Source organism: Pituophis catenifer, unplaced genomic scaffold (assembly GCF_029215685.1).
Source record: "Pituophis catenifer annectens isolate HBS135680 unplaced genomic scaffold, rPitCat1.0.hap2 SCAF_14, whole genome shotgun sequence".
In the NCBI taxonomy this organism is placed as follows: domain Eukaryota; kingdom Metazoa; phylum Chordata; class Lepidosauria; order Squamata; family Colubridae; genus Pituophis; species Pituophis catenifer.
In genome coordinates, this window is record NW_027256894.1 from 18327797 (window position 1) to 18354521 (window position 26725).

General features: G+C 41.8%; 1 protein-coding gene across 3 annotated transcripts in view; it reads right to left on the reverse strand.

The window, feature by feature from the left end:
- MYO5A (myosin VA) overlaps nt 1-26725 on the reverse strand; it is a 47856-nt gene that overhangs the window by 16302 nt on the left and 4829 nt on the right. Inside the window, exons 5-28 of one of the 3 annotated variants that reach the window (XM_070953745.1) lie at nt 26610-26717; nt 25225-25331; nt 24044-24309; nt 23261-23342; nt 22853-22993; nt 21674-21799; nt 21234-21317; nt 19480-19638; nt 18052-18149; nt 17165-17251; nt 16962-17070; nt 15374-15585; nt 12969-13125; nt 11150-11389; nt 10064-10312; nt 9619-9712; nt 9286-9434; nt 8158-8271; nt 7177-7320; nt 6000-6053; nt 4597-4824; nt 3696-3704; nt 2576-2676; nt 529-609 (exon numbers count right to left, since the gene is read on the reverse strand). In XM_070953745.1, the coding sequence (XP_070809846.1) occupies nt 529-609; nt 2576-2676; nt 3696-3704; nt 4597-4824; nt 6000-6053; nt 7177-7320; nt 8158-8271; nt 9286-9434; nt 9619-9712; nt 10064-10312; nt 11150-11389; nt 12969-13125; nt 15374-15585; nt 16962-17070; nt 17165-17251; nt 18052-18149; nt 19480-19638; nt 21234-21317; nt 21674-21799; nt 22853-22993; nt 23261-23342; nt 24044-24309; nt 25225-25331; nt 26610-26717 (3199 nt within the window). The remainder of the gene's footprint in view (nt 1-528; nt 610-2575; nt 2677-3695; nt 3705-4596; nt 4825-5999; nt 6054-7176; nt 7321-8157; nt 8272-9285; nt 9435-9618; nt 9713-10063; nt 10313-11149; nt 11390-12968; nt 13126-15373; nt 15586-16961; nt 17071-17164; nt 17252-18051; nt 18150-19479; nt 19639-21233; nt 21318-21673; nt 21800-22852; nt 22994-23260; nt 23343-24043; nt 24310-25224; nt 25332-26609; nt 26718-26725) is intronic. The other 2 variants (XM_070953744.1, XM_070953746.1) reach the window with 2 other exon arrangements.

Genomic DNA, 26725 nt, shown 5'->3' on the forward strand with positions numbered 1-26725 from the left:
CTTCAAAAAAGCTACATCCGGAGTATAAATCGCACCCAAATTTTCAGCCTCTTTTAGGAGGGAAAAAAGTGTGTCTTATACTCCAAAAAATTCCAGAACAACAAAATTGGTCCTCTTCTTCCCATCTAGCAGAAAGCATGGACAGATTTTGCATTTACTGGCTGTGATGGACTTCTTTCCATCATATCCTCACTTGTCCTTTCCTGATGAAGTTTCCAACTTATAAATGAACTCTGTCTCTACTTTTTAAATTTTTACACATGCCAGGAGAAGCCTAGAGACATCGATCCTAATACTGGACTTCTTTCTAATATGAGGCTTAGATGCCCAAAGCCATATTGATCTGAGCAGTATATAACTCTTGTTAACACATAAATAAATGCATTCTCTTCTTTTTTTTCCTTTAACAAACATATTTGGATCGAATGTAATTGCCAAAAGCAGCTCCACAGCATGTTAGTGACACGAGAAAGCAAGAAAGAATGCAAATTAAAGGAACAACACCCCCATCCTGAGAAATCTTGTAACCTGTTGGCTTGTTTTAGCCCTTCATATACCAGCCACAGTTCGCCATCCTCGTTCAGCAAATGACAGTCTTGAGGAGATGATCTTCCAAGCAAAATGTTTTTTTTTTAAATGCAGAAACAAAAACAAAAATAAAAGGGACACGTGATGGAAATGATGGGACATGCTAAGTAAAAGGACAATGCAAGCGGAAGAGTGTAATTAGGGGACAAAAAGAAGTATCTTTTTTTGGTCTCAGTAAATATAATTCCAAGATGTTTAACTCAACCAATCTTGTACAAATTTATTGAGAATCAAACCCCAAGATCCTAATACCTAACTAAATCTACTGATTTCACTGGGACTTGCTCCAATGTGAATATAGAACTATACAGTAGTGGACAAAATTGTAGAAAGCTTTTGGGGAAAGTGCATTTTTGAGGTTTAATGGCTAAGAACATCACTTTTTTTTTTTTTTTTTTTGAGTTTCAAGATAATCCTATTCCACTGCTGGAATGGCCTGGGAATAGCCCAGACCTTCACCCAATTGAAAATCTATGGAGCCGACTAAGGAAACTTGTTAGTCAGAAGCGACCCAGCAATCAAACCCAGTTAATAGAAGCAATCCTTCAATCTTGGTTTCACATTATGACAGCTGCAATACTAAAAGACTTGGTTCACTCTATGGGAAGATGTCGTAAGGCCGTAATTCATGCTAAAGGTTACCCAACTAAGCATTAACTGACATGGTGATAATTTTTGTATATATCATTTTTTCTATGTGTTTTACTTTTCTTCTTTATACTGTAACTGCTGTTCTAAAAGCAAATCCTTCATAAAAGTTATTGCATTACATTCTTGATTAAATTATCTTTCCATAGATATATAATTTTATGGTACCACTCCAAAAAAAAGTGGTGTTATTAGTTTTAGAAAATACACTTTTCCCAAAAGGTTTCCACAATTTTGGCCACTACTGTATATTGCTTCTATTACTATAGAAGTAATGCAGTTGTAAAAGTTAACCTGGGGGCAATCCAGATGATAAGATGTGTTCAGATAAGGCTGCTTTATTCCAGATTCATTAAACCCAAACAAATAAGCCACATTCTCATTATATCCAGATAAGGATTTTACACAGCACAAATAACTGAGGAAGGGAAGAATCTTCTCAGATTTATTTATTCACTGTGACAGGAGGCCAATGTAATATTTCTGGGCAATGATGCCAATCAGAAAGTATTTTCACTGCTGTTCTGCCTAAGGGCAGGTCTGATACTGCAACTAAAGTATGTAGGGCACTGGCAAGAGGAAGTGCCAGTGCCCTACATTATCTACCAGCTTCCTTCCAACACTGGAACAATTTTGTATTTTAAAAAGGGGGTTCCCCCCCCCCCTTTATAAGAACAATGCTGAGAGATAAAACCAAGGCATAGAATTAAGCTGTATTTTCATACGAGGGTTTAGCAAATTTCAGAACGTTGTATCAAAACCACAAAAGGCTTTTCAAACATCTAATTCAAGCTTATTTAAGATTTATTTTCCTATGAAAGCTGAAGGCACTAAAACCATCTTGCCCTTTAGAGAGATTCATACTAAGGGACCCAAAATGTGTACGTTTAAAAAAAAATCAAGATTTATGGAGTAAGCTGGAGATGTCTAAAAGGTTTTGAATTCAAAATACCCTGTTTGGAGCTTGAAGCGGCTCTCCCATATTCAAGATGGGCTGTTATGATAATTTTGGAAGTGGTTTAGGGCTCAGGTTATTATATCTGAAGTTACAAGCACTTCCAAATGCGCTGTTTCAAATACAAGAAGGGGCTTTTCAAATTCAAAGCAGTTCAACAATTGAAATGTTCTGTACATCCCATAGGAGTGGAAAGGAGGAGGAGGAGGAGGAGGAGGAGGAGGAGGAGGAGGAGGAGGAGGAGGAGGAGGAGGAGGAGGAGGAGGAGGAGGAGGAGGAGGAGGAGGAGGAGGAGGAGGAGGGATAGAAAGACAGAGAGAGAGAAAAAAATAGAGATAATGATTAATGTTGGGAGACAACAGTTCAAGATTTTCAGTCATGTACCTGTTTGTCTCCTTCAGTCCAATATAAGCTTGAGCGATCTCTCCTTTGTCCTTCAACTTCTGAACATCTTCCAGAAGAATTGTAGAGTCTGTCATGGTATTCTGGAAATAATCAATGGGAGAACAAATGAGAACGATTCAATAGTACATGCTTTAAGTACAGGCTTGTCTCAGCAGCAAATAAACTGTGATACAATCATTATTTAGTTATCATTAATGTAAGACTTGTCTACGCTGCTCTTCCAGAGGAATTGCTAAAGCAATTTGCTCTAAGTGGGTTGGAGCAACATCAAGAAGTGGCTTGAGTCCAAATCTTAATTGTGTCATGAACTTCCCGAGCTGATCTCTGGCCAAGCCATGCACTCTGTCTCAATTACATATCCCAGGGCTGTTTCAAAGCTGTGACAGATACAACAACACAATAAAAAAAAAAAGTTTCTTGATGTAGGAGAAGAGATGGCAGAACCGGGGGTGGAGTGAAAAGGAGGAATCAGCCTAGAATGCCTATGTAGTCACAAGAGAACTAAGTTCAACCCAGGGGTGAAATCCAAAATTTTTCCCTACCGGTTCTGTGGGCGTGGCTTGGTGGGCATGGCAAGGGAAGGATATTGCAGAATCTCCATTCCCACCCCACTCTGGGGCCAGCCAGAGGTGGTATTTGCTGGTTCTCCGAACTACTCAAAATTTCCGCTACCGGTTCTCCAGAACCTGTTAGAACCTGCTGGATTTCACCCCTGGTTCAACCCCCTCCCCCCTCGAGTGCTGCAGACCCTTACTTAACTCTTAGCAGGTATTGACCATTAGTTGAGAAGATTCCTGCGCATAGGCTTTGAGCAATAAATCAGTTTAATTGAATCTTTGGGTGTGGACCTGATCTTTCTTGTTTACCTAAAAGGCTATAACAGCCCCTTCTTTTTCTTTTGGATGTTTTTATTTTAGGAAAGCTACTGCCAAAGTAAAAAAATAAATAAATACTACAACTAGAATGTACCGCAGATCAAAATATTCCTTGTTACTTTTATGGGCTCAATTCCGTGGCTTGCTTGAATGCATTAAAATGGACACATGGCAGGTTACAAGGGTTCCAGCATTAAAAATAAAATTATCTGCAGCAACGTTACCTTATCATCCTGGTAATCCGTGTGCAAGCAGGAAAATAAAGAAACAGGCTAGTTATCTAACATACACGCTCATTAATTAAAGCTGATTGATGAATAAATGCAACTGCATCAGCATTTTTTTTTTTTAATTTGATTTATATGCCGCCCTTCTCCGAAGACTCAGGGCGGCTTACAATGTGTTAAGCAATAGCCTTCATACTTTTGTATATTTATACAAAGTCAGCTTATTGCCCCCACAAACTGGGTCCTCAGTTTACCTACCTTAGAAAGGATGGAAGGCTGAGTCAGCCTTGAGCCTGGGGAGATTCGAACCTGCAGTAATTGCAGGCAGCTGGATGTTAATTACGGTGCTTTAGTCTGCAGAGCTAAACCAGGCTCTTTTGATCTGTTAGCTATCCTAACACGTTTCAAGGGAAATTGTTTCTTGTTGGAAATTGCTAAAACGGGGGTCTTGGCAACTTTTAAGACCTGTGGACTTCAACTCCCAGAATTCCCCAGCCAGCATGACTGGCTGGGGAAATCTAGGAGTTGAACTCCACAGGTTTCAAAGTTACCAAGGTTGGACATCCTTGCTCTAAAGCTTCAGAAAGGCCATTCCAGATGACTGTGGCAACCAAATGGTAAGGAACTGAGCATGCTGGCCCCCCCCTTTTAACATGCCATAAATTAATACAACAGTTGATGAAGAGCAGTGGTTACTCAATGGTGAGAAGGAATAGCTTTCTGCAGTGCAAGAGATTACACACGTAGCCTGCGCCACTAAAAAGCTACAGAAGAAAATCCATGCTAATATTTGGTTTGATTCTGGATTGTACTTCGGGAGAAAAGAAGCAATGTAACCTGCCATCGTACTACCTAACATGAACGTGGATGATACAACCAGTTTTGTTTCTAGATCCACCTTGAATGGCACAGCCTCCTTCTGGCTCATCAGCTGAGACCTCAGGATGAGAACTTCCTCCTTGCGGACCTCCAGCTCTTCACTGACAGAGGTCATCTGGTCCAAAAGGACTCTGTATGCTGGGGCACCAGGCATCGTGACATCTGGAGCACTCTTTTCCATCAGGGCCTTCCTCAACTCGTTCAATTCGTTCTTTAGTTTCTTATTCTCTGACTCAAGCTCTTGACGCTGCGGGGCAGAAGATGGGAGGAAACAATAAAAACAATTGTCCTCCTTCGCCAAGTGTTCTAAGAGAAATCAAGATCAAGGTAAAGAAGCCGATCTTAGTTACTGATGGGTTTGATAAAAGATGTCCCGACCTCAGGGATGGGATTGAAAAATTTTAGCAACCAGTTCTCTGCCGGTTGCTGGGTAGGTGTGGCCCTGGGGGCATGGCCTAGTCGGCTTCCTGCACCACGGCGGGGTGTGTGTGTCATTTTCACCCTCCCCAGGCTCTGGAGACTTTCCTCGAGGCTCTGGGAGGGTGAAAATGGCCTCCCCTGGGCTCTGGAGGTCGGAAACGGGCCCATTTCTGGACTTCTGGGACTTCCAGGATGCCCGTTTTTCACCCTCCCAGAGCCTCTGTGCAGGCCCTACACTTACCTGGCATCCAAAACGGGCCACGTCGAGACTCGCGGGAGGGGTGGGGTAGGTGGGGGTCAGCCAGTCCCTGCAACTATCCCGGTTCAGCGAACCAGATTAAAATTAACATCCGATTTGCCCGAACCGGCTGAATCCCACCCCTGCCTGACTTTTATATATTTCACAAACAAAGGTCTACTTTAATCCAAGGGAAACCCCTGGCTTTCCATTAAAGAACTCTATGAATTTGTGGGCTGTCAGAAGAGACCTGTCTTTGTGTTTGTATTGTCTGTTTCCCCCCCACTAAAGGAATGGCAACCAGTTAAAATATTCAGGGCGGAAACACTTAGACCAGGGTTTTTCAAACTTGGCAACTTCAAACTTGGCAACTTCAACTGTGCGGACTTCAATTCCCAGAATTCTCCAGCCAGCCAGGATTCTCAGAGTTGAATCTTAAAGTTGCCAAGTTTGAAAAACAGCGACTTTAAACATGCCTAGAGTGGAAAAGTAGTCTAGAAATGTTGGCACTTCCAGATCCACGGATGGATCACAAATTCCATGTACTTTTGTGAGTGTGTCTCAGGCTAATAATTAAAATGACCAAATCACTACCGGCTTCCAACTTCCACATATGCTTATACCATAGTATGTAGATGAAGCATTGGGACATTTTTTTAAAAAAGTTCAGTAAATATCATTTAAATCTGTTTTTCTAAGTTAGCCTATTTTGGGGAGGGTAACGCACAAGATTCAGGAATTCCAAATACAATACTTTTCACAACCTTAAGCGATTCGTATTCCAGTTCTGCTCCTCTCATCTGAGGTCTTTCTTCCTCCTGGAAAAATTCAAAGCAGAAACAAAAATATTGCACGTTTAGAAACAGAACATTGCAGACCCTATCAAGAAGAAATGAATATTTCAATGTATTCATTTTTAGATAATTAGTAATGTTTATTTAATGTTTAAAGGTTTTAAGAATGGACTGAATTCTACAGGCAAGAGAGAAAAGGCGAGTGATTTTCAAACGGTTACAATTACTAAAAACATCATTGGTAGCTCTGCTGACTGTATCAACAACATTAAGAAAACAGGTAAAAACTAGATTAAGACATCTTTTAAAGTTCGTAAAGTCATGAGACAAAGCACCGTAAGAAAAAATAATAATATTCTGACCTGCTTCTATAACATCAATGGATCAAACCAACAAAAATTAAGGAGTGGACAACTGCAAGAAAGCACTAATTGTGCTTATTTATTTATTTATCGGTTTGATTTATATGCCGCCCTTTTCCGGAGACTCAGGCCAGCTTACAATGCGTTAAGCAATAGCCTTCATACTTTTGTATATACCTGCTTAGTAGGGCTTTCACACCCCACACCCCCCGTAAGCCGTGTTTTTTTTTTATACAAAGTCAGCTTATTGCCCTCACAATCCGGGTCCTCATTTTACCTACCTCGAAAGGATGGAAGGCTGAGTCAACCTTGAGCCTGGTGAGAATTGAACTTGCAGTAATTGCAGGCAGCTGGTGTTACTTAACAGTGCTTTAGTCAGCTGCGCCACCAAGGCTCTGCTTTGCATGTTCCTTACTTACTTTTGGAATTTTGAGGACTCTTTAGTGCTCTCTGTGCTTGGTTGTTTTCTTGCAGACATTTCATTACCCAGCTAGATAACATCATCAGGGCTAGAATGGAGGGGGGTTTATGCTAGCCCTTCTAGCACTGATGATGTTACCAAGCTGGGTAATGAAATGTCTGCAAGAAAACAGTCAAGCTCAGAGAGCAACGGGGACCCTTCGTTTCAACCCTGAGCTTCAAATATTCTCTTTTAATTCGGAATTTTCCCCTGGAGAGAATCATGGACCTACCTTCCACCTGCCGAATGGAATATCATTGCTGGCATGGGATCCCAACTGTCACCATCACCCGGACTAGGAGATGGGTGATCTTTTCCACCTTACCTTGGCCTTGGCCCGCAGAACTTGGTCTTCCTTCTTCTCTAGCTCATCCTGCAGGGACTGCTTTTCCATCTCCAGCTCCTTCACTCGTTTTTGCAGTTTGAGGAAGAGAGACATGTCCAACGGTGCCTTTTTCTCACTCGGTTCCTGATTTACAGGGCAAACGGGGAAAGGTGGAGATCAGAAAGTTTCCCAGCTACAGGAAGGAGGGACAGATCTACACGATGTTTGTTACCATGAGGAAAAAGATGAAAGCAGGGGTGAAATGCTCCCGATCGCCCGATCCAGTAGCAATGAAGGTGGGTAGTTTGGAGAACCGGTAGCAAAAATCCCTGCCCCCCCACCCATGCCCAGCTGAGCCGCACAATCATCAGAGGCTTTTTTTTTTTTACTTTTAAAAGCATTTTTTCTACAACCTCTTCGGCTGATGAGCGCGCGGCTCAGCTGGGATCGTCAGAGGCTTTTAAAAGAAGAAAAACCTTTTTTTTCTTTTAAATGCCTCTGACGATCCAAGCTGAGTTGCCTGATCGGCAGAAGCTTTTTAGCCTCTGACGATCAGGCAACTCAGCTTGGATCGTCAGAGGCATTTAAAAGAAAAAAAGCCTCTACCGATCAGGCAACTCTAATTTAAAAAGTATCAGTCCTAAAACTTTTTTTAAAAATGAAACCTAGTTCACAATTTAAGGTCCACAATCAACCTTTGGTTGTCTATGGCTTTCTGCTTTATTTTTATGGAAAGAAAAACAACAGGTTGACAGTTAAGACTCCAATACAAATTATGAACACACCAAGTTCTTGTCTCTTTGTAATATTGAGAAGTTTCTAAAGCACAGTTTAAAAATCTGACTCAGCCATCACGCAATTAATACATGGAACATTTCTGGATATTCAAAAATGATCTCCAGAACGGATGAGATGATGACAAAATCTGCATCCTGAGCCAAGGAAACTCACAAACAAATCACAAAAAATTTCCAACCCTACCTCTGTTCCCATTGGAAACTCTTCAGCGTCAGCGAACTCAGAGCTGTAAGTATATTCTGATTCATTGCTGCTATGGGTGGAATCCGTTCTCTTGTGCCCCGGTTTGGAAATAGTCTGGGAAGGGAATGAGCGCCAGCATTAACTTGGTGCTTCCATGGGCTAAAAGTTTCCTGCACTTTCATTCTTTCATCTCTTGAAGGAGAGAGAATTTAGAAAACTTATAGAGGAAAAACCAAGAGTCTTTGATGAATAAAGGTAGATGGAGAAGCAGCAAGAAGGAAGAAGATTCAGGATGCCCTCTTTATTCACTACGTTCACAATTTAATTGAGAGAGAGAGAGAAAGAAAGATAGAAAGATAGAAATATAGATAGGTAGGTAGGTAGGTAGGTAGATAGATAGATAGATAGATAGATAGATAGATAGATTATAGAGATATACCGTATTTTTCTGAGTATAAGACCCACCTTTTCCCCCCTAAAAGGTGCGTCTTATACACCAAATGTAGCCCCGCCCACCCACTGGCCCCCACCCTTTGGCCTCTGCTTCCCAGCAATTTACCTCCTTGTAGCAAACAGCAAGAAGAAACAGACCATTTCAGCTTCAGCACAGCCTAATTAGCACAAGTTGACTGTCCTTTGGATCGGCCTCCGGACTCTCAGCTGTTTCAAGCTGCAGGGATTGCCACTGCCTATTGCTACGCGGGCCTCTGCAGCTTGCTGCAAGGAGGTTAAATTGCCTCCCAGCAATTTATTTATTTCTTTATTTATTTGTTCAACTTGTATGCTGCCTTTCTCCGAAGACTCAAGGCGGCTCCTTGCAGCAAGCAGCAGAGGCCCGCGCAGCAATAGGCAATGGCAATCCCTGCAGCCTGAAATAGCTGGGAGCAGTTTTTTTTCCCCTTGTGCCAATCAATCTATGCTGAAAACGAAAATGAAAGTAAAGCAGGCTGTTTGCTGCAATGAGGCAAAATTGCTGGGAGGCAGAGGCAGAGGCAGATTTCTTTTTTTTGCTTTTCTCACCAAAAAAGGTAGGTGCGTCTTTGCCCATTCCCATTTCTCAGGAGCTATTGGAAAGCATCTGTTCCCAAACCCAAGTCTGATACTGATTTTGGCATCTGGTCCACTCACCTCCATCAGCTTCATCTCATCCTTGAGGTCATCATATCGCTCTTCCAACCGGCTGAATTCTTGGAGCAGATTCTGATACCTCTGCCTTTCGTTGTTCAGGTCTAGGTCCAGTTGCTTTGTCTCCTCGAGATGCTTTTTCTCCATGACCTCTGCAAACAAAAAGAAAAAAAAAATCAAAGTAAGATTTCACCCATTGCTTTCTCTCTACAAGGGAGAAATGGGGATTCCTTCCCTATTTCCCAGCATTCCCACATTCAGATCCACAGGCCTACTTAGACACAGAAACTAGTTTTTTTAAAAAACCCAGTCAGTAAATTCCTGAGCTGAACTTACCTGTAATTTCTTTGGCCTGGTTTTGGATGCGGCTATTCAGGTCATCTTTCTCCTTTTTAAGAAGTGTGTTTTGCTCTTTTAGTTCAAGCACCAGCTAAAAAAAAAAAGAAGTTTTGTAATATTTTGGCCATAAGTTTCTCTCTGTATGATTCCAATTAAATTAGTTGCTAAGTTTATAATGAGGCTGCTGGTATCGTTATCACAGTCTTATGTATACACAGTATTCCACTTAGTCTAGGACAGTGTGCCAGCCGAATCTCCAGCATGGGATTCTCCTTTGATGCATGCTTGCTATCGGCTGCCATAATAATGGGGAGGAGGGGGCATGGCATTTGGGTTGGGGAAGTGAGCGGGTGAGGTGAAGTCCCATGTGAACCAAAAGGGAGGTTTGCTCTCAAGAATTATTGCGCTGCCGAGTGGAGTTGTTTACACAAAACGATTTTACCTTGTCTGTTTCCTGTTTATAGAGATCCGCCTTTTCTTTGATCGTTTTCTTCTCCGTCTGGATCTGATCCAGCTCTTTCCGCAGCTTGCCGATCTCCTCTTGAAGGCTAATGAGGCGATTGGTGGCATTCTTGGCCTCTTCTTCACTCATCCGAAGCCTCTCTATGTCATTCCGCAGCTTCTCCGTCTCGGAAGTGTAAGTTGCCTCTAAGCTAGTTAGCTTCTCAACCAGGGACCTGGAGTCTCGTGTCTGAACAAAAACCCCAAAGAGTGCAGGTCAATCATCAGAGGACGACAGATACAGGCTAAATATTTATGGATCATCTTGTCTCCTTTTAGGAGATGCGCACCATCCCATCCCTATTTTTTCAGTTTGGAAACATAGAAATCTGACGGCAGAAAAAGACCTAGGGATCCATCAAGTCTGCCTTTTGAGTATGAAATAAACATATCTCTATCTCTATCATCTCTGTCTCTTTATGTATGTATGTATGTATGTATGTATGTATGTATGTATGTAACTATCTATCTATCTATCTATCTATCTATCTATCTATCTATCTATGCTTGCCTGTCCATCCATGTATCCATCCATCCATCTGTCCATCCATGTATCCATCCATCTCTGCTTGCCTGCCTGTCTGACTGTCCATACATGTATCCATGTATCCATCCATCCATATATCCATCCGTCCATCCATGTATCCATCCATCCATCCATCCATATATCCTTCCGTCCATCCATGTATCCATCCGTCCATCCAGGTATCCATCCATCCATCCATCCATCCATCCATCCATCCATCCATCCATGTATCCATGTATCCATCCATCCATCCATTCATGTATCCATCCATCCATCCATCCATCCATCCATCTCTGCCTGTCTGACTGTCCATCCATGTATCCATGTATCCATCCACCCACCCACCCATCCATGTATCCATCCATCCATCCATCCATCTCTGCCTGTCTGACTGTCCATCCATGTATCCATGTATCCATCCACCCACCCACCCATCCATGTATCCATCCATCCATCCATGCCACCGTGGCTCATTTAATCCACAGTTGTCCATCCTTTTACCTGGTCGTCAATTTTACGCTGGAGTTGCATAATCTTGTTCTCCATGCCGACGTTGAGTTTCTTGTAGTGCTCTACTGAGCGAGCTTCTATCTTCAGCTTCTTCAGCTCCCTCTTGGCCATCAATCGCCGGAAGCAGCATTGCAGGTAAATAATTGCCTTCAAAGTCCGGTGGTAGCGCAAGCGAGCTAGCCAGCCGCGCACATGTTTTTGGATAATGGTGGCCTTGTGCTCCCAAAGCATCTGCGCATTTAAAAGACAGGTTGAGCATCCTTTCCCTGCATTTCAGATCTCTGATTGACATTCGCTACGGGGGACAATTAATTGACAGCACAGCGAAAGTGAGTTGTGGCTAAGCGAAAAGTTATTAAAATAGAAAACAACAACCCTAAAACTAAGAAGGAAACAATATTTCCTCCCAATTTATAGGGGTAGCTTGCTTTGCCACCCAAGGCTAAAATTATAAAATTATTCATGCCATAAGTCATAGACTAAACATTCATATTTTATAAATAACTCAAATAAATATTGCTTCGTTCCAATAGTGATCGACTCAAGTTGATAAATTAAATCAGTTTGGTATTTTTAGTTTGTTCCTACCTCATACGAAACTAATACTCAGAATCAATATAAAGCATTTAAACTCCCAAAAGGAATATAGCTATTAGGAAAGATTCAAGATCCTTCATCCATCATGTGACCACAAATTTTGATTTGCTGGCCAAGAACGCCATTCTCGTTCAGGATATCAGGAAAACAATTTAGACAAGGCTGCTTTCTAATAGTACATTAACCAGCCTTTCTCTATTTTCACGTTTAAAGCCCCGTCATCTGAATATTATTTCTTATGCTTGAGTTATACCAGGATGCACAACAGCATATTTCCAGCTGTTAATTATGTCATTGCTCTGTTCAAATGCTCTAGAAATACCTTGATTCGACAGCTACTGTGGGTCCTCAGGCTGACACAAATAATCCCAGCAAATCCAAAGAATATTCAAGTATCAGAAACTTTCCTAAGCGCGTTCGTTTGTTTACAAAACAGCATCTCTAGAGTTGGAACAGTGGAGATCCCTGTGAAACTGTGAGCCTCCCAACAGAATCTCATTTAGGAATCTCCTCCGAACAGGTGAGCAGGTGATTCAACTCTTCTTACAGGCCCCGTAATTATTTTCCATACCAGTTTTTATAATCACAAGACAGCTGTTGCAAAAACTTCCACAGGCAAAGAATACGCTATGCAGAACAAAATCATCTTTAATTACCGGAACACCTTGGATGTGTCAGAAGACATGATCCGTCAACACAACTGAACCACCTTTGAAATTCTTGCAAAGCCACAGAGATTCAGAAACAGAAGTTTTTAAAGGCTTTTGCAATCTAACAGAACACGGTGAAATTTCTCCTACAGAATAAGATTCAACTACAAAACAGGGGAGTTGGTTTAAATAAGGAGGTATAAGAATGTGTTGAAACCCACTAAATATAATTCTGGATGTCGGTATGTCAGGAGTATAGCTATGTTTTTGTCAACAGCTAACCCCAAAGGATACCGAACAAATTGGAAAAGGATTAGAGAGAATATCTATTATAGGTTATATGATTTGCACATTATGTATTATGGGATACGTAATTTGCAAAGTTTTGCACCACTAATCTTCTTCTCTGTGAGTCTGCAAGGGCCCTGATCTCAATCTTGAGAAATGGACCCACAGAAATAACATTAAAGCACGTATGCGTTCTACCGCATTCTGGAAGAAAGTATTGTGGGATCATAACTTTTGGGGAGGATTCGAAATCGCAGCCAAGATCTTGTCCTTACCTTGTGATACTTCTTCCTGGCAATGTAGCCTCGCAAGTGCGACTGGAGAGTAATGGTAGCTGCTCGGATGTGCCGATACCGTTTTCGGGCAGCATCCATGCGCTGGAATTTCTGGATGATGATGGCAGCTTTGGTTCTTCGTAAGAACTTTGCAAGGCTGAGCAAGAAAATGGGGGAGAGAGGGGAACAGAAATTAATTTATTGTATTGGAATCAGGTGTGAAATGCTCCAGGTTCGGACTGGATCGCCCAACCTGGAAACGATGGAGGCGGGTGGTTCGGAGAACCAGTAGCAAAAATTCCTCTCCCCCCCCCTCATTGCCCAGCTGAGCCGCGCAATCATCAGAGGCTTTTTTTTTATTTTTAAAAGCATTTTTTCTACAACCTCTTTGGCCGAAAAAATGCTTTTAAAAGTAAAAAAAGAGGCTCAGATGATCGTGCCACTCAGCTGGAATCATCAGAGGCTTTTAAAAGCATTTTTTCTACAACCACTTCGGCCAAAGAGGTTATAGAAAAAATGTTTTTAAAAGGAAAAGAAGCCTCTGCTGATCAGGCAAGTCAGCTGGGATCGTCAGAGGCTTTAAAAGCATTTTTTTTTTACAATCTCTTCAAGAGGGTTGCTGGGGGTTCGGGAGAACCTCTAGCTAAGATTCTGTGCAGTTCAGAGAACCCACAAATTCCACTCCTGGCTGGCCCTGCCCCACCCACCCCACTCCTGCCGGGAGTCCCCACATGGCCCATTTTGGATGCAGGTAAGTGGAGGGTGAAAAACAGGGCTACCAGAAGTTCAGGAAACAGGCCCGTTTCCGGCCACCAGAGGACCTCTGGAGCCTGGGGAGGCCGTTTTTGCCCTCTTGGAGACTCGAGGAAAGCCTCCAGAGCCCGAGGACAAAAACGCCCCCTCCCACCATGGTGCAGGAGGCCGACTAGGCCACACCCACCATGGCCATGCCCACCCAGCAACCAGGCAGAGAACCCCTTGCTAAAATTTTTGAAGCCCACCCCTGCATATAGTCTGAATAAATATAATGGCAAGTATGGAAGATCTCGGGGAAGGAAGAGAAGAGATGCTGCCTAGGAAACAGCCAGACAAGAGAAGGGACTTAATGATCAGGGAAAGAAACTTAGGATGGACCTGCTCAAATTGATTAGATGGTTTAAAATGGTGATGGGAAGTGTGTGAGTTCAGACTTGCAGGCTTCTCTTAATGTAGCCTTATAATAAAGCGGAATTAGCTCATAGTTCACATAGGAGGACTGACAATAGAAGAAAGATAAGGATCTAGCGTTCTATGCTACTCTCTCTCTCCGAGTTTATTTTGTATAAAGACTCAGGAAATTATTTTAGATAAAATCTGGCTAATCACACGTTATTTTGGGGGAATGCCAACGATGCAGCAGAGAATTGCATCCTGATGACAGTTCGATTAGAGCATCTAATCATCTAATTGGGCATCAGTCAAAGTGGCCAACCAAACACTTCAAAGGCATTCAAGAAATATCTCTGCATCCCAGTTAGGAATTAGTCTTCGCAGCCCTTGAACATAAGACAATACATATGACTAGGAGCTATTAATATACTGTTTTCATTATGTGTTTTTCGGTTTACACCAAGCGTGTAACTAATTTTCATGCCCCTAATCAAACAAAAAATAGTTCATCTACCCTGTATTATGCTCCACCGGGCATTCTACAACTTCTTGCTTTCCAAGCAGGCAGCAAAAACATAGCCAGGCTGGGCTATCAATATAAAGATTTTAATTGGTTTTAAATTGGGTTTTTAAATTCGGGGTTTTATAAATTGGGCCTACTATTTAATAATTTTAATTATTTTTAAATATTGTCTGTGTTTTAATTAGGCTGTACACCGCCCTGAGTCCTTCGGGAGAAGGGCGGTATAGAAATTAAATAATTAATTAATTAATTAATTAATTAAATAAATAAATAAATAAATAAATAAATAAAACAGAACACATGTGTCTTCTGAAATATCCAATGGCCCAGGCCTACCTTTCAATATGTAGCCTATAATAATCTTATTTTCAGGGAAACTGAGCAGATAGCAAGGAATTATTTACACTAGATCAATAATCAAGAAGTAAACAGTACCCCAATCAAGGAACTACCAACTGACACAAACAAGCTAACAATAAACAACAACTTAATCAAGGAACCACCAAGATCACTCCCACCGATACTGACAGGACAAGCTACTAATATATAAAAAGAGAGCAAACCCCACTCCCTTCTACCACTGATGATATTACCTAATTGGGTAATGAAACGTCTACAAGAAAACAAGCAAGCTCAGAGAGCACCAAGGACCCCACAGTTCAACCCTGAGCTACATATATTCTCTTCTATCAAAACTATTTACAGCACACCATCCTAAGGAAGATCAGCTTACCATCGTGCCTGGTATCCACGGACGTATTTCTGAATGGTGATGGCTGCCTTCCTCATGCGCAGGTACTTCTTTCGCATCAACCACCCCCTGATAGTCTTTTGGATACGGATGCAAGCCGCTCTCAGTTTATCAGCCCTTATTTTTTCCAAATAAGCTACTTGACCAGCCCGGAAAAATATTTTTGTCTTCCCAAACTGGTACTTATCCTTGTCCTATTTTCAGAAAAGAAAAGTTTAATCAGTATCGGAACTTGACCCACTTTGCAATATAAATAAAAAGACAAGAGCGGATTCAATAATAGAAGGATTAAAAGTATCTTACAAGATCATGAAGGTGATGTTATGCAGAAGCAGCAGAGTATATTAAAAAAATATATTTTTTTTTAAGGATCAAAACAGCTGGATTGTGCCGTTCTATTTCTTAACACGTCGTGATGATTTCAGATTGTTAAGAAAATTGAGGGTGTTAATTATTCACTCTATGTTAGGGAATTCATTCTAAGCACGTGCGGAGTTTCCCAAAAAGCAGGCGGGTTAAACGTATATCAATATACCAAAGTGTCAAAGTTTAAAAGGAAGATTTAATTAGGAATCTAAATTAATTCATCTTCTCTATGGGACATATAAAGGATTTTTCATCCCATTTAGCTGCCATGGGATGGATGGATTTTCAATCTTATATATGCGCTTACCTGAGACAAGCCCCACTGAATTCAACGTGAGGAGGGAACTATTTCTGCATAAACATATATATGGTTGCTTTGTTAAGTCTCTGATTGTACTTTGATTTCTACACCCCGGGCAAAGGTCAGATTGCACGCGACACATTGGATTTTTCTAATTTGCAGTTCTAACATTTTCCCCAGGAACTGAAAGCAGTTTTGGGGGGGAAGTGTGATAACTCATTTGCATCAAGATGAAGAAGTCTTCATACGATGCTACCGTATTTTTCGGAGTATAAGACGCACCGGAGTATAAGACGCACCTACCTTTTTTGGTGAGGAAAAGAAGAAAAAGAAATCTCCCTCTGCCTCTGAGCAATTTTGCCTCGTTACAGCTAACAGCCTGCTTTACTTTCAGTTTTGTTTTCAGCATAGCTTAATTAGCACAAGGGGAAAAAAAATCTGCTCCAGCAATTTATCTCTTTGCAGCAAGCAGCAGAGCTCTACGCTAAACAGCTGAGAGCAAATCAGCTGAGAGTCGGGAGGCTGATCCAATCAACTTGTGCTAACTAGGCTGTGCTGAAGCTGAAAAGAGCTGTTTTTTCTTGCTGTTTGCTTGCAAGGATGTAAACTGCTGGGAGGCAGAGGCCAAAGGGTGGGGGCCAGTGGGTGGGCAGGGCTACATTTGGTGTATAAGACGCACCTAAATTTTCGCCCCCTTTTAGGGGGGGAAAAGGTGCGTCTTATACTCTGAAAAATACGGTATTTTCCTGATAAAATGTCCTCCGCTTCTTGTGCTCTTCTTCTTCTTAAGAGGCACATTGGTAGAGGAGACTGGAGACCACATTACTGCTCATCCTTCAAATGACAAGGATCCATCCAGCATGGGCTAACTTTACAGGCATTAAAGCACCATAAATCCATTACCAGAATCAGCTTTTCCAAGACATTCTTGCATGTCTGTTTCCTGTCACTGAGGACATCTTTCTGCTTCATCAGGACACGATAGCGGCTGAAGAATTCTTGATAGGTCCACCTGGTTCCAAGAGGCAAGGTGACATTAGCCAATCAGAAAAGACCTTCGAAATGCAAACTGTATCCCCCCCACATCTGATGCGTGATGTGCTCACCTTGAAGGGAAACCAGCTGCACTGATTCGGATTGTCTCCAGCACACCGCAAGCTCTCAGCTGTTGTACAGTCCGCTTTTCATCAAACCTACATACAAACACACAGTACAGAGTCATTCATGACACAAATGTGATCACAGAACAGAAGTTTTTATTGTGAGGGAAAGGATGAGTTGCCCAAAGAATAGCAAAAATTTGCAAATAAGTTGACTTCCCAAATGGCTCTAGCAGAGATTTGTTGAGCAAATGTTTGGGTTTTTTTTTCTTCTCTAACACAATGTTGTGGCCCGCCAGCAGCCAGAGGAGCTGGCAGCAGCTTCGGACAGTGAGGAGGTTGGGGAGGAAGATGGGCCAGTCCTGGAGTCTGGGGAAGGCTCTGATGAGGGCTCTGCATCGGAGGCAGAGAGAGGGCCAGGGCCGGATGCCAGTTATCAGCTGCCTTCAGAGTCAGACATCAGTGAAGCAGATGAACTGCTGTAGCCTGTTCCCAGTGTGCGCATGCGCAAAGTTGCCAGACGAAGGGAACAACTAAAGAACAAGGGTCGACTTGGGAATAAGGCCACAGGTGGACGATGAATGGCCAGAGGGAATAAAAGAGGAGCGAAACGGGAGGGAGTTTGTAGTTCGCCTAATTGGTTTGTGACTCTCCGAGGCTCCTTGCCAAGTTTTGAAGATATCGACCTGGCAGCTCTCCAAGCCAGGTAAAGTCTGTGACTGTAAATTCTCCCTTGAAAGACTTGGCTGAAGGTGAATGAGAGGAATCCACTGTTTGTTTAACAAAAGGGGTTTTGTCGGGACCAGGATTCTGCTTCGTGCTTTTTGGGGAAGCCTGGGTCGGAACACACAATATACGTTCAGAGGGCAAATACGACAGCATCACAAACTTACATAAATGGAAACTTGAAGTCATTTGGTTTGATACACCGAACGTAATGTGGAGTCGTGGCGTTGAGGGTCTCCATCAAGAGATGCAGAGAATTTCTGAACTATAGGAAAGATCGAAAAGGGGGAAAAAATGTACAAGGAAGCCACTGACGCATTTTTTCTTTCTTTAGACTGAAACCTCTCCGTGCAGCCATTTCTCACATAAATGACAAATCATCTACTCTACTTTTTTTTTTTTAAGTCAGTCTGTATCTGTATTCGTCACTGAAATAAATCCAGATCAGACCTATGTCATAGTCCAAGAAGTACAGGTAATCCTCGCTTAGTGATTGTTCGAAGTTATGACGGACGTCCCCAGAGCTACTTATGAGCCACTTTTGAAGTCCTGATGGCCCCATGGCTGCCCCACATGGCCACAGGATTGAATTTTAGGCACCTGACAAGCAGCTCCTTACAGCATCCCATGGTCACATGACCATGGTTTTCTGTAGGGTTTTTTTTTTTTAAACAGCATTTCCTTTGTTTCTGGCAAAAAAACACCCACTGGGGAAAATAGGTTCACTTTATGACTGCCACACCTGCTTAACAATCATGGTGCTCGCTTAACAAACCCAGCAGTAAACTGATAATGTGATAACCCACTTAACGACTGCAACAACTTACGACCATAATTCTGGGCTCAATTGCAGTCATTAAGTCAAGGATTACCTGAATCCTAAACCCTTAATTGAGCTCTTTGTAAGACTTTACTAGAAAGTGTATCTGCAGTGGCAAACTAATAGACAAGGAAAGATCATTTTAAAAAGTGGAAGTAGACTGTGGGGGGAAAATTTCACTATTTCTCCACAAAAGGTTACAGAAAATGTTTCTTCTCTCATCCTCCATTGTCACGAGGGACAGCCCTGAGTAATGTGGGGCTGCACAATCCAGAAAAACAGCCCGGAGCAGAGAAAAATGCAATACCGTACTTTTCGGAGTATAAGATGCACTTTTTTCCCCCCAAAAGAGGGTGGAAATGTTGGTGCATCTTATATACCAAATACAGCCATTTTTGGCCTCCCAAAGACCTGCCCTACACGTCCCGTTTTTGCCAAAAACAGGCCCGTTTTTCGCAAAAATGGGATGCACAGAGGGTTTGGGAGGCCTGCAGAGTGCTCCTGGGGCCTGGGGAGGGCAAAAATGCAACGCATGGGAGGCCAAAAACAGGCCCATTTTATAATACAAATGGCTGTATTCGGTAACTTTTCCACCCTCTTTTGGGGGGGAGGGGGGGAAGGAGCCTGCAGAGTGCTCCTGTGGGTTGAGGAGGGCAAAAACGCGACCCGTGGAGGCCAAAAACTGTATCTTTTCTTGTTTTCCTCTTCGAAATCTTGGTGCATCTTATACTCCAGAGTGTCTTATATTCCAAAAAATACGATATGTTTCCTTTACCTGATGCCCCACGGTTTTCTTATGTTCCTTGCTTGCTTGGGCCATTTTTGACTTGGCTGGTTTCACGGCCGCTCGAGACAATGGGGTACGACCGGATGGTGTGGCTGAGGTGGGACTGATGGTCTTCTCCACTCGAAACAGCTCAGGCAGCATCTTAAACTGATTCAGACGCAAGAGTTTGTTTAAAAAAGGACACCTCTGAGTTAGGAAAGAGAAAGTTTTTCCCTGAGGTAATGTAATAAAAAGGGGAACCAAAGGCAAAAGAGATTATCCTTCGTGGGTTGGTTTTATTGCTTTCCAGATGCTTGTAAAAAATACGGTAGTTTAGCTTTGCTTTATAAAGCATGTTGATTTAAATGAGCACAAGAATGTAAGAATGGCCTTTTCTAGATTAGAGCAATGGCGCAGCTGGCCCAGGAGCCTGTGCCACACGGAGGCCAATTAGAAGCATCTGTAAAGCTTACTGACAAGGAGAACTTGGTGATGCAAGACCTTCTCCACTGTTCCTGCAGAGCAGTTATCTACACTGCTTAACTCACTCCAAGCGTGCTGCAGATATGACATTCCTAATCTTTTAGGCTTACATCAGAGCAAAAAGTTATTTCCAATCATGCAGCCACAAACAGATCAAGAGAGGCTCTTCCACCAAGTAAATGCTGCAGAAACTGTCCATATGTTGCTCAATCTAACAGTTGTGAAGTTTGACACCTAGTACTTCTCGCTCCTTTTTCTTTTGCCTTGTGAATTGTGAGAAAAATTGGCACCTTCACTGAAATACAGGTGTCAGGTTCCAACAGATGCCTTAATTAAATCATGAGCCTTGAGCTAAGCTTCAAAAGAAATCTAGTTATTTATTAGAAGCTTCATGTTGGCACATTCCAAGTGAAGCCAACTCTGACCTCATGTAATTTACACCCCAATCATGACCCTGTTTCCCTCCTCCCCCCAGGGTGTCATCAATCCCATTCGCGTCCATGTGATCACTCCCCTTCAGCCGCTGTGGGTAACCCTGGGAGACAGCCTTGAGAGAGATATGTCTGGAATGCGCTTTTGTTTTTGGCTGCCATGCTGCTTTGTCAGTTTAAATAAATAAATAAATAACTTTATTGTCATTGTACGTGTATACACAGTATACCCATACAACGAAATTCATTTAACACCCAAAGACCAAGTCCAACACACATAACAATCCCCAAACACACTCCCACCCACCACAATTCTCCACTCCTAAACCACCCAAACATTCACACAACAGACCAAGTAAAACTGTCCAACAGCTCACTGATGGTGGCCTTTTAATTCATTGTTGAGTGCAATTATAGCTCTGGGATAAAAACTATTCAGAAAATGTGTGGCCCAAGTTTTAATCCCCCTTGCCTATGGCAACTTGAGAACAGGCCAGGGATGCTTTGCGAGTTGACAGCAGGACAATTTTCCATTAAAGAAGAGATTACAGGGGAAGAGAATTATTTTCAAATGCCTAGAAGTCTGTAAGCTTCCAAGAAAGGTAACCCAAATCAGACAAGGAGGAGGAAAGTACGCTTCCTTTCTGATTTTTAATTATGTTCTCAAGTTTCCTATAATATGTTCAGAAAGGAGTAAACTGTCATATTGTACCTATTCATTGCTGTAACTGGTTAGAATACATCCTGCTCTTCTGTAGGGGCTGAAATCAGAAACGATGACGAAAATTCAGTCTTTATAGGATTGTGATGGTTAAGTGAAGTGGCAGGGAGGATCATTTCAACACTAACCTTACTTGATTTGAGAACATTGATCTGTTCTTCATAGACAGTATCTTTGTTTTTTTCCAAAAATCCTTCGCACTGGTACTCCACCTGGAAATGCAAATATCCAATTTTACCAAACAATGGTTATAGCATTATTAGTATGGAATCAGTGGCCCAGAAAGATAGGGTATACCCAGATAAGCACAAAAGTCTTCTGTTTTATGAGATTTCCAATTTCAGATTTAAATCTGTAAGCTTTGCCAATGTTTCCGACTGCGGTAGTTAATAAAGGAAGCCATCATACTCAACGCAAAGCATACTCGCTTGGTTGAATTGCTTGTCAAATATTTTCTGCCTAAAGAATTCCTCCCAATAACAACTACAAAAAGATCTTTTGATAGACCAAGCCAAGTACAAGAAAAAAGTAATATCCACATCATCACCCAGGAAACAAAATCCTTTACCTTATCTGCAAAGTGTTGAATTATAAAAGCTTTGTTGGACAATCGAGGTTTCTCAAAAAGTGCCGTCTTATTTAAGTGGGTATTGTACAATTTCTGGGCCCAGCTGTTGTCTGAACCTTTAGGCATCTAGAGAAGGGAAAGAGGGGGAGGTGACTTCACATTTCTGGTGGGAACACAGCCACGGGGGGGGGGGGGGTGAACAGTAGTAACAGAAAAGGTGCCCTTGCGAAAGGAAGAGATATTCCCTTTTTTTCCTGTGCAGGAATTTTGTAACATTTTTAATTGGCTTTTTAGTGCTGCCCAAAGGGGAGCCGTGCACCCCTTTCTATCTCGGAGAGTTTAGTAAAAAGAGACACATGAAATGACCCCGGGCAAAACTCAAGCTACTGAAATTCAAAATTCAAATTTTTATTGTCACTGCCCAACATAGGTACAATGAGATTGGTGGAGCTCCCTCAGTGCAGCACCCCCAACACAATACAACTCACAGTGAAGACAAACAAATCCCTAACCCAATAAATCATATTAACAAAACACCCAGTCCTATTGCACCAGTGTGAACATGTTACACATTGCGCCGGCCCTCCAGTCCCATCATACTACGTAGTTATGATGTTATTTCTCATTCAGGGGACTGACAGCCCACGGATAAAAACTGTTCTTCAGCCTGTTTGTGCGGCTGGCTATGGTTCTATATCTCCTTCCCGATGGTAGGAGGGTAACGAAGTGATGACCAGGGTGAGAGTCATCCCCATACTGCGTTCAAATAATGGGAATGGAAGCTTATGGAAGCTGTGGATTGGCAGGAGCCACGCGACTCACGGAACATACCATCAGGCAAATTGTGCCGAACAAGATGAAAAAGACATCTCACTAAACCGGTGAGGATATAAATGGGTATTTATTTATTTATTCATTTGATTGATTGATTGATTGATTGATTGATTGATTGCGGCTTACAATGTGCTCAGCAATAGCCTTCATCCTTTTGTATATTTATACAAAGTCAGCTTATTGCCCCCATAAACTGGGTCCTCAATTTACCTACCTTAGAAAGGATGGAAGGCTGAGTCAACCTTGAGCCTTGGAGAGATTCGAACCTGCAGTAATTGCAGGTTAACTCTTTCTGCTTTGCTTTTCTGCGGAAATTCTTCTACAGGGAAATCTGGACTGACCTACCTTACATTCCTCATCCAGCAAATCCAGAATTCCCAGTTTGGCCTCGATGAGATTAATGCAGGGCTGATTGTCGTAGAAATCAATCAAGGTCCAAGGAATTTGTTCCCTCATGTATTCTTCTTGCTCCAACTTAAAGACGTGCTGTGGGCGAGGGAGGAATATGGATCATCAGGGCAAGGTTACGGTACTGACTTTGCATTTTGTGTTTTTTCCTGGGGCTTTAACGCTGATACAGAAATTGAAACGGACAGCCAGTTTTGCCAGATGCAACAGATTAACACAGCTATCCCTCTAGAAAATGATAAAGATTTTCTTCTGAACCACTAATCCAGAAAATCTGATTATTAAGTGGATAATTAAGCCGTGGGTGGAGAGCATTACACCAAAAAACCCAAGTTTCTTACTTACCATATTGAACTGCTGCTGTAATTTCTCATTGGCGTAATTTATACAGAATTGTTCAAAGCTGTTGATCTCAAATGTTTCAAACCTGAAAAATAAAATCAACTTTCAGCGTATCTTCAAGTATTCAACGAACCCGTGGCAAGGCTGACGTGTAAAAGCTTCAACTGAATTATTTCAGCTGTCCCGAATACATGTTTAAATGTATTAGGATAAAGAATGAATAATTAAAAAATAAAAGAGAATAAATATGAGTAAAAAAAAAGAGAAATTAGAATTTGAGGGTGAATGAAGATGTTTGTTATATAAATAAACATAGAAATATTAAGATATGATCAAAAAACTTGGAAAGAGATTTTGGCAGAAACTGTAAGTAAAATGTATTTGGATATGATAAGTTGTATAAGATATGATATGGCCAATACTCTGTTCATAAAAATATGCAGGTGAATATCAATAAAATCAATAAAACTTGATTAAAAAAAATTATTTCAGCTGTATTAAAATGGAAAGGAATGGCAAGACAAAAACAAACAAACAAAAAATATTTACCCAATGTCTACCTTCCTTCCAGGGAGGAAAAAAACAGTTCTTCTCGATGTAAGCTATTTTGTTTGTCTGTTATGTAACCTGATTCTATGAAACTTCAAGATATTGTTTTAGATAAATCTATCAATGAAGGAAAATAGTTATAGCTCAAGGTTGAATCTATCATTTTTCTACTATACCACTTGAAATCATTACAATGGTACGAAACTGGATGAAAATACTGAGACGGAAACCACTCACCCATAAATGTCCAATACGCCAATGAAAGAATGTTGTTTCACAGTGGACTGCAAAGCTTTGTTCACATGATCTACAATCCAGGTAAAAAGGTTTGCGTAGATATGCTTCGCAAGAGCATCTCTAGCATTGATAGCCTGCAGCTTGGAAATTGGCTTGATGTAGGTCTCTGTGGCAGTAGCAAGCTTTTTGTGGCAAAGCCAGTGCGACATCTGTTCATATTCCACTCCCATGAGATCGCAGAAGATCCTGAGGGGTTCGTGTTTAGGCTACAAGGACCATAAGAGTTGAAAACAACATGTATTCGTAACAATTCCTCAGATTATCAGATGTACAGCTTTAACTGGGAGGAGTGTCAGGGTATGAAAAGTTAATAGCTGTAAGCTGATGAGAGGTTGTAAGCGGAGGCAACTGGAAGCTGATGCAATGGGACTGAGGCAGCAGAGTTACTGCCACTTTAAGAAGCTGGGTAAGAAGCTGCCTATATAAGGGAAGTCATTAGAGGGCGTTTCCTTCTCTGTGTATCAGTAGCTGTATGATAAAGGTATTTAACCATGTATAAGGCTGCAAATATTTAGCTGTATATAAAACCACTGTTATTTATCTAAAGGCTCTGTGTGCTGTGTTTTGCTCCTGGGATTATCTCATAATACTAGTTATGCTGCCTACACTCTGACATAGTCATCTAAATATTTTCAAACAGCCAAAATCCCTCCTTACCATCATCCTCTTCTTTTAACAAACCTATAATCCCTTATGGGGTGGAGTCAGAATGGACCTTAGTGTTTATTGGCCGGGTGCCCTTCCTGTCGCCAGTGCGGAGCTTTGTTCAGCAAATATATTCTCATTGTGCCCAGAGAGGGAAATATCTGCCTCTACCTAGGATCGAACTCACAGCCTCCTGATTGTGAGGTGAGAACTTCACCCCTAGACCACCGCACCACTCAAAATCCCCCCCTACCATGCCTTAGATTTAAAGAGAAAGTCTTTCCAGTTGGAAAGATGGACTCTGAAGCAAAATGAGAAGGAATCTAAAAAGAAAACAAAAATAGAAGAGATGGAGGACATGCATCTTATCTTATCTCCATTTTGGCAAGACAACTACCACACAAATACACAAGGAAGAGTAGGGAGGTTAGCAATATTAATAGGATCGAGAATATCTAAAGTATTTTGGATCTTACAGGTATTGTGCAGCTGTCAGCATCTCGAGATGTGAAGGACACATTGCCCAAGTGAAGAATAGCAGCAAGGATTTGGAAAATTCCCATCTGACAGGAATCAACAATGCCTGTTGTATTGGGGAGGGAAGATTTAAAAAAAAAGTTGCCTTGATTAACAACAACCTATTAAGTACCTAAACAAGAACAATACAAAGTATAATTAATAATAAGGTAACAATTCATCACTGAGTGAGGTGGTCACCCTTTTATTTTTTTACCAAAAAGGCAAGAATTTACAGCCACATCCAGTATTCAGACTGCAGACTCCCACTTGCAAGAGATGCAAACAGGTTTTTTTTATCATTATAAACTATAAATGTTCCTATGTATCTACATTTGTTGTTATTGTTAGTTGCGAAGTCATGTCCGACCCATCGTGACCCCATGGACAGCGTTCCTCCAGGCCTTCCTGTCCTCTACCATCCTCTGGAGTCCATTTAAGTTCATGCCGACTGCTTCAGTGACTCCATCCAGACACCTCAATCTCTGTCGTCCCCTTCTTCTTTTGCCCTCAATCTTTCCCAACATTAGGCTCGCCTCCAGTGAGTCCTTCCTTCTCATTAAGTGGCCAAAGTATTTTGAGTTTCATCTTCAGGATTTGGCCTTCTAAAGAGCGGTCAGTCAGGGTTGATCTCCTCTAGGACTGACTGGTTGGATCGCCTTGCAGTCCAAGGGACTCGCAGGAGTCTTCTCCAGCACCAGAGTTCGAATGGCCTCAATTCTTTGGCGCTCAGCCTTTCTCATGGTCCAACTTTCACAGCCATACATTGCAACTGGGAAAACCATAGCCTTGACTATACGCACTTTTGTTGGCAGGGTGATGTCTCTGCTTTATAAGCCCCCCTTTAATATTTGCCTTCTTACAAATGGTTTTTATGCTAATGTCATCACATTTTTGAATAATTAAAGTAGACCACTGCAGCATTTTTACAATTCAAAGCAATGCACCAATACTTTCATAACTGCGTATTTTTATCCACCGACAAGGCATATGCGCTTAGTGAAAGAATTGTGAGTTTTGCACCAAGCAATAAATACGACAGCCTTACAGTGCTTCAAATCTTGTTTTTCTCAGAAAGTCAGCTGCACAGAAAGCCAAGCTATTTGTCACTGAAACAGACATCTGCTCCTCCTCCATTCCTCTTCGGTGCCTTTGAGATGTCAAATAGTAGTTAGCAAGCTCTCCAGAACAATTTGCATTTTGCAAACTATTATGCTCTGTAAGTGGAACCTTCTCTTAAGCAGCTATTTACCCTTTTAGGTTTTGGGGGGTTTTTTGCAAATAATAATATGCAACATTGGGTTAGTTATCCTAAGTGAAGCAACTTGAAGAGTTGCGTGCTTACCCAAAAGAGTGCAAGCCCGTCGAGTGTTAAGCATTTCCTTAGCGTCATCAATTCCGTCAATTACTGGGCTTCCCCCTTGTTTTGTATAGTGAAAATAGCCTGCATTCCCTATTTGA